This window comes from Diabrotica virgifera, chromosome 10 (genome assembly GCF_917563875.1).
Source record: "Diabrotica virgifera virgifera chromosome 10, PGI_DIABVI_V3a".
NCBI classification, from domain to species: domain Eukaryota; kingdom Metazoa; phylum Arthropoda; class Insecta; order Coleoptera; family Chrysomelidae; genus Diabrotica; species Diabrotica virgifera.
In genome coordinates, this window is record NC_065452.1 from 22,033,057 (window position 1) to 22,048,528 (window position 15,472).

General features: G+C 32.5%; 1 protein-coding gene across 3 annotated transcripts in view; it reads left to right on the forward strand.

Moving 5' to 3' along the window:
* The first annotated feature begins 391 nt into the window (after positions 1-391).
* The window catches only part of LOC114336421 (dual specificity protein phosphatase CDC14C-like), a 137,568-nt gene continuing 122,487 nt past the window's right edge, over positions 392-15,472 (forward strand). For all 3 annotated transcript variants that reach the window (XR_007695746.1, XM_050641587.1, XM_050641588.1), the window contains exons 1-3: positions 392-510; positions 5,920-6,226; positions 6,488-6,576. Coding sequence is in view for 2 of the 3 variants with exons in the window: in XM_050641587.1 (XP_050497544.1) it covers positions 6,195-6,226; positions 6,488-6,576 (121 nt within the window). In the remaining variant the exon portion in view is untranslated. The remainder of the gene's footprint in view (positions 511-5,919; positions 6,227-6,487; positions 6,577-15,472) is intronic.

The following is a 15,472-nucleotide window of genomic DNA, read 5'->3' on the forward strand; positions in this document are numbered from 1 at the left end:
CTAAGTAAAGTAGTTAATTGTTTCATGAAACTATTAAAAGTTTTTTCTAAAATGCGATGTTTGTGCCATCTCACGGTAAATACAGTTACAATTGCACAGGTTTCTGATTAAATATTTATTATTGATTCTTTGAAGTCCGCAAGTCCCAAGTCCCTAAATAATTAAAAAACAACAAATCCTAGCTCTCAGTTTTTGTGTAGAAAAAAGCTCACGCTTTCAATCTAAAGTTGTTTGTTATTACGTAAAGTTCCTGTTTGTACAATTATTCAAATTCGAAGGCAACCTTAAAATAAGAGTTGCCTAAATTTGTGAAAGATCGTTAATTTGAATGTGTAGGTTGGTATTCCTTAATCGCCATTTCCTTATAGGATATTTTACGAACATCAAGCAAACTCATTGGACTTCTGTATGAGCTTTCGTAACGTTCGGTTGTGTGACAGTTCAGTGTGGAAGTGATAATTCAAAAAAAAACGCAGGCGACAAAAACAAAATAGGAACTACATAATAGAGGTAACTAACAAATTTCCTATCTGTTGAATTCCTAAATTTCCTGTACTTTCTTTGAATAAAATAAATTATACATTATCTAGTTAGGTAAAAAAGAGACAGCTTTGCATTACAGGGTTAATTATGGGGGATACTACCGGGGGGGCTAACCCCCCCGGTGATGAGGAGATGTTAGATAATATAGAAAACACTGAAAATAATAGTAGTTTAAAGAATACACCATTACTTGATAGCAATGCTAATTCAATCACTAATAATAACAATGAAATAAAAAAAGGAAAAAAACATTTCTATTATCAGTACACTGATACCGGTCCCTTTGAGGTATTTATGGAGTCAAAAGGCGATAACGTCGGTAATTATAGTTTTTTGAAATTAGCAAAATACATAAATGACAAAAAAATCGAGAATGTACTTAAACTTAGCAAAAAAGGAAAAAACCGAATTAGCGTTGCTTTCAAGAAATGGGAGGATGCTAATAAATTTGTTTTAAATGACGTGGTCAGAAATGATGGATATGAATTGTTTATTCCGGCAAATAACGTAACATGTAGGGGAGTCGTTAATAATGTAGATACTAGTATATCGGATGCAGATCTAATCAAATTTTCGGGATTGGCTTCGGCCAACATTAAAGTACTAGAAATAAGACGATTTAAACGGAAGTCTAAATATGACACGGAGAAATATATTGATACAGAAACGGTCGCATTTACCTTTTCGGGAAAAGTAATCCCGAAGGAAGTGAATATATATGGGATCCCTTTTAGGGTAAAACCATACATGATACCAGTGGTTCAATGTTATCGGTGTTTTCTTTTTGGACACACAAAAAATCTTTGTAGAGGGGGAGAAAAATGCAAAAACTGCGCGGAAAAAATACATGAAGGGGATTGTTCGATGAAATGTTTACATTGTAATAGCAGCTTTCATATAAGTACCTATGAGGAGTGTCCAGAGTATGTGAGACAGCGGAATATTAAGGCTGTCATGTCTCTGGACAATCTTTCATACTACGAGGCATGCGAGAGATTTCCTTATGTTTCTACTAGAAAATCGCAAGAGAATAATATATTCAGAATGAGCCAGGAGGAATTCCCAACATTACATAAAACTCAAATAAATAATTTAGAGACAATTCCCATCAATATGCGATGGATAGAAAATGTAAAGAGTAACCCTGAACACCTGTTTAGTAGAAAAATGGAGAATAACTCAAACAAAAATAAAAGAAAGGCTAATGAAACAAATAAGACATACAATAAAGAAGTACACAATCAATATTTATTATCTCCAAATGGGAGAAGCGAAGAGAGAGCTCGTGCAGTAAACAATGAGACTCCTGGATGTTCCCGTACAGAGCAACTAGAGAGGGACACAGAAAAAACACTGAATGCGATATTAAAAAAACTAGATTGGAAACATAAGGAACATATAATCAATTACTTGAACCAGCTATTTATACATGAAAGCTCATCGAACCAAAAGTTGCTAGATTTAGATGGATATCAAGAATCCACTTATTATCCAATGGAACATAAAAAGTTTAAGCAGTAACTATAACAGTCTGAAATATTTCATAAGCGAACATAGACCCAAATTAATTCTATTAAATGAAACTTGGCTAAAAAATAATCATCACTTCTATCTAAGAGGATATGAAATACATAGGTTGGATCGAGGGGATGGTTATGGTGGCCTAGCTACTGTGGTTCATAATAGTCTGGATCACAAAATAGTATATAGGTATAATAATAATGTTAGTAAAATTCAAATTTTAGCAATAAAAATAATAGATTGGGACATTACAGTTATTAACATTTATATCCATCCTAGGGCAAAAATAAATTTAAATAGTTGGGTTGGACGCATAAATAAAATCAGGGGAAATAAAATTTTAATGGGGGATATGAATGCACATAATGCACTTTGGGGAAGTCAAGTGTCTGTTAATGTTAATGGAAGAATAATTGCTGAATCCTTAGAGGATTTGGATCTAGTTTGCTGCAATGATGGGAGACCCACGCGGATTACCCTACCTGGACAGAATGCCTCAGCGGTAGACCTAACACTAATTTCCTCGGAAATTGCAAATATATGCCAATGGGATGTGTTAGAGGATTCTGGAGGCAGTGATCATTTTCCAACTTCTTGCAAAATCGCAATTGTAAATGAAAATATAGTAACACAAAAAAGTCATAAAAGAAATACAAAGAATGTCAATTGGGAGAATTATGCTTCAAAAATGGAAGACTTGATGAAGAATGGGTGTGAAGACTATAATTCATTTACACAAATTATGGAAATGGTGAGTGATGAGGAAATACCTCTCTTGAAAACAGAAAAATCTATAAGAAAAAAGAAAAGCCCTCCCTGGTGGGATAAGGAATGCTCTAATTTAATAAAAACAAGAAAAGAAAAAATTAAAAAATATAAGGAAGAAGCAAGCAATGAAAATTATATTGAAATCAAAAAAATATTTGCATACAGTAAAAAAATATTTAAAACAAAAAAAAGAAATAGCTTCAAAAGCTTTTGCAATGGATTGACAAGGGACACTCCTCTATCTGAAATATGGCGAACAGTTAAGCTATTCTCCACATATCAAAATGCTGTAATCCCTGCTAAACTTCCCAACAAAAACATAGCTCAGAACATATTAAATAATTTGGCAATTGACATAACAGATCCTGAGTTCATGGTTACCCTAACTAACGAGGATGTGGAGGACATTTCAAGGCAAGAAATAATAAGTGTCATAAATAAAAAGGATAAGGCTACTGGCTTAGATCTTGTAACATATAGCATGATAAACAGACTTCCCCTGGTGGCGCTAGATACATTGTCAAAAATATTTAATCAAATAGTTAAAAGAAACACAGGTTTTCCACAAGAATGGAAAAACACCCTTGTCATTCCCTTTTTAAAACCCAATAGAGACCCTTTATGTGAGGATAATTATAGAAACATAGCTCTAGAGTCATGTGTAGGCAAAATTTTGCAAAATATAATTAAATTAAGAATAGAACAAATAACGGAAAAAAAATCGATACTAAGCCCTAAGCAGTTAGGTTTCAGAAGAAACAAAGGGTGCAACGATAACTTAGCTTTAACAATTAATTATATTAGAACTGGATTTAGTAAAAATTTAAATACAATTGGAATTTTTTTGGATATCAGTAGGGCATATGATACAGTCAATATATATTTGCTATATAAATACTTATTAAAGTATGACATCCCAATAACTTATGCAAACTTGATCTTGCAATTTTTGCTCAACAGAAATATCTACGTTAAAGACAAATCAAATAATATATTAGGCCCAATGCAAGCATCCACTGGATTGCCTCAAGGGTCTCCACTCAGTCCAATATTATTTAATCTCTATACTAGATCCCTACATGATTTAATAAACCATGAGATGGAGTGTTTTCAATATGCAGATGATTTTGTAATTCTGGTGCAAGGATCTGATATATACAAGCTAATTAATTCCTTAAATACCCATATAATAAATTTACAGGAGTGGTTTGAGAAACACAACTTTAAAATTTCAGCACACAAATCAAAAGCAATAATATTTAGAAAAAGAAGTCAGGCTTATAACTTCCCACATTTGATATATCAAAATATGGAAATTCCATGGAAAAATGAAATAAAGTATCTGGGATTTCATTTACAGTGCAATTTGAATATGACAATTCAAATTAACGACATGATAACTAAAGCAAACAAAGGAATAAATGTCATGAGAGCAATTTGTGGTACAAAATGGGGAGCTGACCCGAACATTCTTTTGAGTTTATACAAAGGAATAGTTAGATCTCATTTAGATTACGCAGCCAATCTTTTAAACCCCTGCAGTAAAAGTTTGATGATGAGGTTGGAACAAGTACAGAATGTTGCCTTGAGAATCGTAACGGGTTGTCTACGTTCTACACCCATCTTAATATTGCAAGCAGAATGTTCAGTAACAACGTTACAAGTTAGAAGGGAGATACTAGCACATAAATATATACTCAAACAAATGCCGGAAAAAAACAATATCATAGTAAAGAGTCTAAATAAGCTAAACGAAGCAATAAATGCAAACAATAGATTCTGGAGGAACAAGGTCATACCTGATTACTCACTAGCATATACAAATATACTCAAAAAAACAAAAAACATAATTAGATATAAAATCAATCCTATATATGAGGTAGAAAGAAAAACTCTTCTATACCCCATTACAATTAAAAGTCTAGAATTTGAAAAATATGAAATTGAATCGAACGAAAGGTTCATAGCTAAATATGGTGGAATATATAATAATCATACCCACGTATATACAGATGGATCAATAGACCCACAAACAAATCAATCGGGATTTGGAATTTACATCCCAAGCATCAATTATAAATATTCGTCACGACTCCATAACTACACACAAATCTGCACAACTGAAATAATAGCGGTATACAAAGCCATGTCGGTATGTATTGAAAAGGAAATCATGAAAGCAGTGATCTTTGTAGATTCAAAAAGTGCCTTATCCAAAATATCTAGTCACAAATGGGACCAAATGGATTATGTAACTATAATGACCAAAAAACTACTGGTAGATGCAAATAATATGGGATTTTCAATAGGATTAGAATGGGTACCGGGACATCAGGGGATTAAAGGCAACGAGGTGGCAGATAGCTTGGCCAATATTGGGAGAGAATTAAGAGTACCATATGATGTAAAAAACATCAGCACAGATATCTTTTGTGTTACAAAAAAGAACATCTTGACTCAATTTTACAATAACTGGTATTCCCAAATTAAAGGTAAATATCCGGACTATTATGGACTGCAGGATAGTTTCCCTATAAAACCTTGGTATAACAAATGTGGATATTTGGGTAGGAACAATATTACTAACCTTAATCGTTTACGAAGTGGACATTGCAAAACTCCTTGTTATCTCCACAAAATAGGCAAAACGGAAACACCGATATGCGAATGCGGTACTATGGGAACATTGGTACACATCATCTTTGAGTGCCCCATAAATAAACATAAAGATATGGATTTGTATCTAGAACTAATAAAAGCTGGAACAGACAGTCCAATATCTTTACAGAGCATTTTATATAAACCCTCGAATAAAGTTATTAAGATAATCAATAAATTTATCAAATTTTTTCAAGTAGATCTATAGAATTTTGAAAAAATAATAATAATAACAATAACAATAAATAAATACTTCAGAAAATACAGGGAATCTCCTAAAATGTCAAAAATTATATTTGTATCCTTAAAATCCTTAATCCTAACCGAAGGTAGCCAGCCCTAAACCTATGTGAAAATGTTTGGAAGCTACCCCCAAACGAGAAAAGTCTTAAGTTAACCTTAAATGTTGTAACACTTTTCCCCCTCTAGCTACAGAAAAACAAGAAGAAGGACAAGGACCACATAGGACCAAAAAAAAAAAAATAGATCTGAAGTTGACAGGACACCTGGTTGTGCATTGCCTTGAGCAAGACGCGCATAACCAACAACATGTACTGGGTAAATGATTAAAAAAAAATCGAAACCCAAAAAAAAGGAAGAAGAAGAAGAAGCAAACTCATTTTTTCTAGTACATTTGTTGTTGTTTTAGTTTTGTCAAAGTTTATCACTGAATTAACTGGATTCATTAAGTTAAAAATAGTGTGATGTTAAAAAATACAGTGTTTTCAATGAAGAAGTAAGTATTCGTTTGGATTTCCCATTCATTTTTGAAAACAGTAATGTTTACTTTGTCACTGTAACCGATTTTCCTGTTGTTTTTCATTATTGTTGATATTGCAGAAAGACAGGAAGTAATTTTTACAAAAATATTGTGTACAACGCCTACAAATCATACACCTACAGCTTGTGTGGGATTAATTCAAAATAAAAATGTTTCTGCACCTTTTTATGGTAATATTTAATAGCTAGTTTATTAATTAGAATTACGTTTATCTAGCTCACCAATTACAAGATCCAGAAAAATTGCGTCCAAGAGGATGGAGAACACAGACAATGTCTTGTTAAAAGCATCAGAATTTATCAAAGGTAAGCCTCTACTTGTCAAAGGTTTTAGTTTTAATCTAAACACACTCAAATCTAAATGTAGGAAATATTACAAGACAGATAGAAATATTAGAAAGACCTTGAATGCAAACTTCCAGAACTTGTACAAAAAATGTGTTTGACAATAATAATCAAAATCAACAACTGAACATAAGTATCCTATATATTTACAATCAAATTCCACTTATTTCCTATTTCCAATAGTCTTAGGTTCTAGTTTCCTTTATGGGTAGACGGATTAGGGATATGAAATTTATACCAATGAATTCTGTTTCACTACTGATAATAGAGAGATATCGCAAAGGCTAACGTTAATACCGTGTCAAGACGTTAATAAGGGATAACGTTCTATTTCAACATAGGCATCAAGAGAGTTATCGCAGATGGTCTGGGTCGGGGTTTAATGTTATTATTATGACAACCGACGTTTGGGAGTAAATGTAACCTAGAAATTAATGTTGAGGAATACTATAAATGTTTTTTTATTGAAAAATGAATTTGGATTCTGAGCAGGTTGACTTGCATTTTAATTTTAATGATTTAACCAACAATAAATATAAATAATCAGTATAAAAATAATATAAAATATCTGAATAACTAATATCCTAACCACAAAAAGTAGTCTATTGTAGACAAAATAAGAACACACGTTTTTCTTTACACAGGAAACACGATGATTCACAGATTTTACTTTATAAAATATGTATTCCATAAATTATTTTTGTTTCATCTCAAATGTCAAATTAGCGTTAACGTTATTACCGTCCCTTATTTTGACCTAAATAGTGGGACACGTTATATGGTATTAGCGTAACATTCAATCTGTGCTTGCGTACATGTCAAAATAGCGTATTCTGCTATTAGCGTGTGATAAAAATGCCTTTGCGATATCTCTCTAATTGTACAATGCATTCAAGTTGATTATCCAGTTGGAGTTGACTATTTCTAGTTCGAGTCAACTCAAATGGCTGGTTTTAGTAAAAGTTGATTTTAAATATAAAATGAAGCTTTTTATTCAACATTCCCTAGTAAAAGTAGACTCCCAACTAGGAAAAGTATACTCTTCACAATGCTATTTAGTAAGATTTGATTCTTTCTCAATCATTAGGTCAACATTTACCTACTAGTCAATAGGGTGGTGGGAAAAAAGTCAAGTTGATAATTCCGTGTCGCTATAGTGCGAAAAAGTTGCGATTGGTAATTACAAGAAAAACAGAAAAAAAATTAGTCAAATCGGACTTTATCTTCCGATCCCGCAACGGGCCTGAATATTATGAAAAAATGAACTTTTACCTTTTTTTTTAAAAAAATTTTTATTTATTCTCCATATACATTTTATTTATCGCTATAGCAAAATTTATTTACAGTTTACATGGTTAAGTGATAAAAAAAATAGTTTTACGCATTTAACGAATATCTTCCAATACCACAAGGTCAATCAAAATCTATGAAAGTTTGAAATGTTTGATGAGTTTGATCAAATAAAAAGCATTTAGTTATCTCATTTTTCTGTTACATTGTGAAGCGTTTCACTTATTTATTCACGGGCAAGCCCTATTCAGATATAAATGTTAAAGGGTTCTGAATTATCATAATGTAACAAAATGGTTTGAGAAAAAATGATTCTATGTGTAGTACAGTTACAAAAAAGAAAAAAGAATAAGATAACATATAGGTCAGTACAATTACAGACAAAATATAACACATAAATCAATTCAGAAATGTTCCAAGGTATAACGGTTTTGAGTTATCTAATACATCAATACAATCTGTACAAATAAACAAACCAAGACAAGTTGTATGTTTGGAGGAGCAATCCCGAATCATGATTTACAATGTATAAACCTTGTAAATCATGATTTGGGATTTACGATGTATATGTTACAGTTCAAGTTGATTCTCAGTTAGAGTTGACCATTCCTAGTTAGAGTCAACTCAAACTAAAATGAGCAGTACAAGTTGATTTGAAAAATTAAATTCAACTTTTACCAATTGAAGTAGACTCTTCCTAACCTTTGTTAGTGAAAGTAGATCCTGGGAAAAAGAGAATCAACTCTTACTAGTTTGAGTTGAATATTCCTGGATCTATTCAGTAACTGTAGAATTGCACATGCTTTTTTATGCATGCGTATCTCCTTGTTTTGACTGTTGTCAAGTAACATTTTTTTTATAGAATCTGGTGTTTTTATTTGCGATGGTTCCGTTTTTTGAGATTTTCAAATACCTAGTTTTTACTTCCTTTTTTAATTTTAGGTGTTTCACATTTAGGATTGTTTTTAAAATGTCACAAACACATGCAAATAATTTTCATGAGAAGCAAAGAGATGAGCGTTTGAGGGCAAAAGCAAATATTTTGACACTATCAAAAGATAAGTATGAAGAATACATTAAAAGTCAGAATTTTCTAAAAGATACGAAGTTATTGAAGTGAATAGTGTTATTAAATTAATCCTCCTTTGAAATTTTATTGAAATTTTACCACCAAATCACAATACAAAGTTGGCGTTTAAAAGATGGACACAAACCGACAAAAAAGAAATGTGCATATAGACCAGGGCGCATCTGTAAAAATATTAATACGTTTCAGATTCAGATTCGTTTATTCATGTCAATAACACAAGTGTTTAACACATGTCAAATAAAATTACACAAAGATTTGGACGCAATACAAATTAAAAAGATGCACAATACGACTAAGAGTATTTAACATTAAATACTAACATTAAAATCACATTAAATTTGATTACATTAACAATGGACATTGCTTAAAGTCATAAAATCCTAAAATTTAAATGCAAGAAATTCCTCATTACTATAAAAAACATTTTCTAACAAAATATCTTTAATTGTACTCTTAAATTGATTTAATGGAAGACACTTTAAACTATCTGGAAGTTTGTTGAAAAATTTAATAGCCCAGTATCCTGGCCCAGTTTGACACCTCCTCAATCTCCAGTAGGCTGGCACGAGATGGTGTTTATATCGGGTGTCATGTTGGTGTATGTTCTCATGGGTTTCAAAGTGTGCCCCTCCCCTCTTGATAAACATTAGGTTCTCAAGTATATATAGAGATGGAACAGTGAGAATTCTTAGGGACCTATATGCTTGCCTACAATCATCCCTATACCAAAGACCAGCAAGAACTATAACTGCCTTACGCTGCCAACCAAAGACTGTCAACATTTCTGCTGAATGACCCCAGACTAAAATGGCATAGGCTAGATGAGACTGAAAAATTGCATGGTACGCTGTTATTAAGACTCTATGTGAAACATTAGATGCCAGATTCCTGAGTACAAACAGATTTTTTGCTAGCTTTTTACTTAGACTGTTGATATGTTCACCCCATTGAAGTTTGGGATCTAATAATACACCCAGAAATCTGACACTGCTCATACCATCATTTACATTCTGTGTATCTCTGAGAGAAAAAACAACTCTGTTGGTTTTTGCTGCATTGAGCAGTAATCGGTTTACGCAAAACCATTCATTGGTCACTGACTGTGCAGACATAGAACCCTCAAGCGACTCCCCAAGTGTATCAGTTGTAAAAGACACTGTGATGTCATCGGCGAAGAGTGTGTACTTTGCATTTGTGTTAATGCTCGTAAGGTCATTAATATAAATTAAAAAGAGAATGGGTCCCAGAACAGAGCCCTGGGGAACCCCAATATTAACAACACTCTTTCCCGATAACACCCCAGAGACCCTCACAACCTGTGTTCTGTTTTCTAAGTAAGATTGAACTAGTTTTACACAGTAAGGACAGAAGTTGTATTTTTTGAGTTTTTGCAAGAGCATTCCATGATCTACACAGTCAAATGCCTTGCTCAAGTCACAAAACAGAACAGTATTAAACTGCAACCTATGAAAGGAGTCTACAATATGTGAGACCAAGTCCAGTATGCCAAGTACTGTGGATTTGTCCTTTCTAAAACCGAACTGAGAGTCTGAGAAATAGTTATTATTTTCAAAAAATGTGGTTATTTGTACTGCCATAGCTTTTTCAACAATTTTAGAGACTATTGGAAGCAGCGAAACAGGTCTATAGTTTTCTGGATTCTTAACGTCCCCTTTTTTATAAATTGGTGTAACAATTGCTTTTTTAAGGACTGATGGAAATTTATTTTCTTTAAAGCATAGATTTATTAGTTTAGTGAGTGGGCTTATAATAATATTTTTAATCATTTTAATAAGGTTAACATTAAATCCATATATATCATGGCTATTTTTATTCTTTAAGCTGTTTATTATATCCCTCGTTTGATTAAAGGTAATTTCAAGAAATGAAAAGGTGTTTGTATGATTGACATAATTAATTTTATTAATAAAGTCAATATTTAATTTTGGAATGTCTTTAACTATATTAGTGGCAATTTGGGAAAAATAATCATTGAACTGGTTTGGCGTGATCTTGTGATCTTCTAATGAAGACCCTGATTTTCCTCGATATTTGTTTATCATGTTCCACATGGTTTTCTGTGGATTTTTTGAATTTAATATTATTTGGTCATTTGACCTCACTTTGGCTTTCTTAATTTCATTTTTATATTGATTTCTGAATTGTTTAAGTATATGATGGTTATTATCGTTTTTATGTTGCCTATAAAATTCTTCTAAAAATTTTAGATGTTCCTGCATTGCCTGTAGGTCATTTGTAAACCATGTGATTTTTTCAGATTGGTCTGATCTTACTCTATATTTTTTTTGTGAAAAAGATTCTAAAAAACAACTTTCAAGAATATTCATAAAGTGACAGAATTTTAATTCAACATCAGTGTTATCTTCATAGATAAAATCCCAGTTTACTTCCGATACTTTGCTGAAAAATATGTTCTTACCTTTTTCAGTTATAGGCCTAATAAGCATAGTTGTCTCAGTAAAACCTGTAACCTTTTTTTGAATCTCAAATTTGACAATCTGGCCTTTGTGATCTGAAAAACCAGTCTCAAAAACCTCAGCAGAGTACAGGGGCAATCCAGGATCCATGAAAATGTTATCAAGACACTTATTACCCCTTGTCGATTCATTTATAGTCTTGACTAGGTGAAAACCTTCAAGAACGCCTTGAAGTTTATGGGCACTTGCATTGTCAACAAGAAAGTCCACATTGAAGTCCCCAGCAACAAGGACTTGTTTATTTGGGCTTAATGTGCCTAGAACTCCTTCAAGAGAGTCCAAAAAGATGTCAAACGGGCCAGAGGGGCTATGGTATACTGCTAAAACTAACAAGTTAAAATCTTTTAGACATATACAACAATATTCTATACAAAAATCAATTATAAAAGTGTCATTATTAACAACATTAAAACATATAGTATTTTTGACGAAGATCGCAGAACCCCCTCCTCTATTTTGTGACCTTGCCGTGTAGTTGGCCAATCTGTAGCCCTCAATATGGACTATTTGGATTTCCTCGTCTGCCAGCCAGTGTTCTGTAAGGCATAGAATGTCAACATTCTTGTCCTTGATGCATGCCTCCAAGAGACCAATCTTATTTCTCAGTGACTGCATATTGAGATGAAAAACACTAAGAGGTATTGGAGATTCACTTGAGTTTATATCTTCTTCATCTTTTGTCCCTGGTGGCTCTGGATATTCATAAAATGGTTGACTGAGATCCCAATTGGCCAAAGGGACGTATCAACAATTTCATTTGCCTGATCTGTGGGAACTCAAGGAACTTCAAGCTAGGAGTTCCCACAGATCAGGCAAATGAAATTGTTGATACGTCCCTTTGGCCAATTGGGATCTCAGTCAACCATTTTATGAATATCCAGAGCCACCAGGGACAAAAGATGAAGAAGATACGTTTGGACATGACTCATATTTTTTTGCAGAAATTGCTTGAAAATAACTTATATAATAATATTTGAGTAATCCTCCCACTCAAAAAGGTCCGGAACATTGTTTAAATAAAATTGGAAAAATCCTTTGTAAAAGGTATAAAAATTTTATTAAAATCCCTTTTAAGGGCTACATTACAACAAAACGTTTTCGATTTTTATAAAAAATCATCATCAGTGTTAGATCAACTAGATGTTAGCTGAGCCACAAAAGAAAAATATTGGGTAAAAATATTTATAATTATATTTATATACAATCATATCCCTTCTACCATACAATGGTGTAGGGTTGCAACATTAATCTACCAAATTAACATATCTAGTTTTACATAGGTACTTACAAATATACAAATTACACTTTTACATCTAATTCTACATTTCTAAAATTAATTTCATTAATTCTATAAAAGTATCAGTTATCTATATACAAATTTTTTCCACTCTTTTCTGTCTTGTGCTATCGCTTTGGCATCTGTCCAGTTTGATCTTTTCTTTTGCAGAATGGCTCCTATTGCTTCATCCCATGTTTGTCTGGGTCTTCCTCTCTTCCTATTTTTTGATATTTTTGCTTCCCATACTCTTCGAACTGGTCTAGTTTCTTTCATTCGTTGTAGATGTCCCCACCAACATAATTGTCTTTGCTCTATATACTCCAATGTGGATGGTATTTTTAACTCTCTTCTTATGTCTACATTCCGTAGTCGGTCTAATTTAGTGACGCCTTTTACTCTTCTCAGGAACTTCATTTCCATGGCTTGGATCTTGCTTTTTTGTCGGTTTGTTAAGACCCAAGATTCGCTGCCGAAGGTTAGTACTGGTCTATAGATTGATTTGAACACTTTTATTTTTGTTTCTCTTGAAATTTCTTTTCTACTGATAAATTTTTTATTCATTGTATGGTACAGCTTTATTGTTTTGTCTATTCTATTGTTTACTTCAGCATCTTGAGTGCCTGCCTGGTCAATTATTACACCTAGATAAGAGAAAGTTTTCACTTGTTCAATTTGTGTTCCTTCAATTTCTATTCTTAGCTCCTGTCTCTCTTCACCGATCTGTAGTACTTTGGTCTTGCTTTTGTTTATTACCATTTCATTTTCGATGAATACTCTGTTCCATATTTCAATGTTGTGTTGTAAATCTTTTTCACTTCTTGCAATTAACACCAAGTCGTCTGCAAACACTCCTTCTGATATTTCTACTCTACGAAGATATCTGTGTCCAACATTTAATTTTCTGCTTTCTATTGTGCATCTTTTAATTATTTGGTCCATAAACAATATAAACAGCGTTGGGCTAAGAGCTCCGCCTTGTCTTAGTCCTCCTGTTACTGTGAAAGTGTTTGATCTATTGTTGTTACTAATCACCGAGTTCACATTCTGACTATATATTTTCTGGATGATTCGTATCATTTTATGTCCTACACCTTTCTCTCTTAGCACTTTCCACACTCTCTGTCTGGGTACTTTGTCGAAGGCCTTTTCTAGGTCTAAGAAGGCTAAGTATATGTTCTAATTATATTTAATATTTTAATTATATTTAAATTATAATAATTATATTTAAAGGGTTTTTACCCGAATATTTTTCTTTTGTGGCTCAGCTAGCATCCAGTTTATCTAACACTGATGATCATTTTTTTATAAAAATCGAAAACGTTTTGTTGTGATGTAGCCCTTTAAAGGAATTTTAATAAAATTTTTATACCTTTTACAAACAATTTTTCCAATTTTATTTAAACAATGTTCCAGACCTTTTTGAGTGGGAGGATAACTCAAATATTATTATATGAATTATTTTCAAGCAATTTCTGCAAAAAAATATGAGTCACATCCAAACGTACTAATATTTTTACAGATGCGCCCTGGTCTATATGCACATTTCTTTCTTGTCGGTTTATTTATTTTATTTATTTATTTATTTCGACAGTAAAACCATTTACAAACGATTACAAAAAAAAATAGTAAAAGTAAAAAATCATGTACAAAAAACATCAAAAATCAACGATTAAAAGACAATTAAACAATAAAATTTGTAAAATAACACAGTATATCCAATTACAGAAGATGAAAAATATCACATATTTAAATCATTAAACTCCCAAGCTACCTTTTGAAGACATTAATGCATGGACAGAATGGATCAAGTAGCATGTCATTGCATAAGCTGAGCATTCTCGACAAGGGAAAATGACGAGCATACTCAGTCCTATGAAAAGGAATATAAAAGAGTGCAGTGTGTCGAGTTCTATGTATTGTGTTTAAGTACACATTATCCAATAATGAGGGACAATTAAAAGCATTGTTTAGAATTTTAGATAGAAACAACATATCCGCTCTCAACCTGCGGTTCTTCAATGTAGCAACATTAAATTGAGACATTATTCCAGAATAATCTATGACGAAATTTTCAGTATTTCTTATATTAGTATGTGCTTTATAAGCTAAGGATCTTAGAAACTTCCGCTGAACGCTCTCCAATCCATCAATGTAAACTTGATGAAATGGAGACCAAACAACAGAGCAGTATTCAAGTCCTGAGCGCACTAGAGAGCAGTACAGTAATTTGAATACAGTAGGTGAGAGATCATAACTGTTGCGATAAATAAAACCAAGATTGCGAAATCCTGTTTCCTTAATTTTAAGATAATGGCTTCTAAATGTCAATGCACAATCCAATAAATACACCCAAATCTTTAATCTCAGTAACTGAATCCAAGAGTACATCATTAAGAACATATCTATTAGCTGTTAGATTATTTGTACGACCAAATGAAATACAAGAACATTTAGTCGGATTTAGGCTTAAACCATTTTGTTTCGACCATAAACATATATTATTAACATCATCTTGCAGAAGATCTCTATCTGATATATCATGTATGTAACGAAATAACTTAAGATCATCAGCAAATAGTAGAAAGTGTGAGTTTTTGATAGCCTTACCAGTATCGTTAATGAACAAGTTAAAGAGCAAGGGACCACAATGAGACCCTTGTGGGACACCAGAACAACAATGGAATTCTTTAGAAACATAAT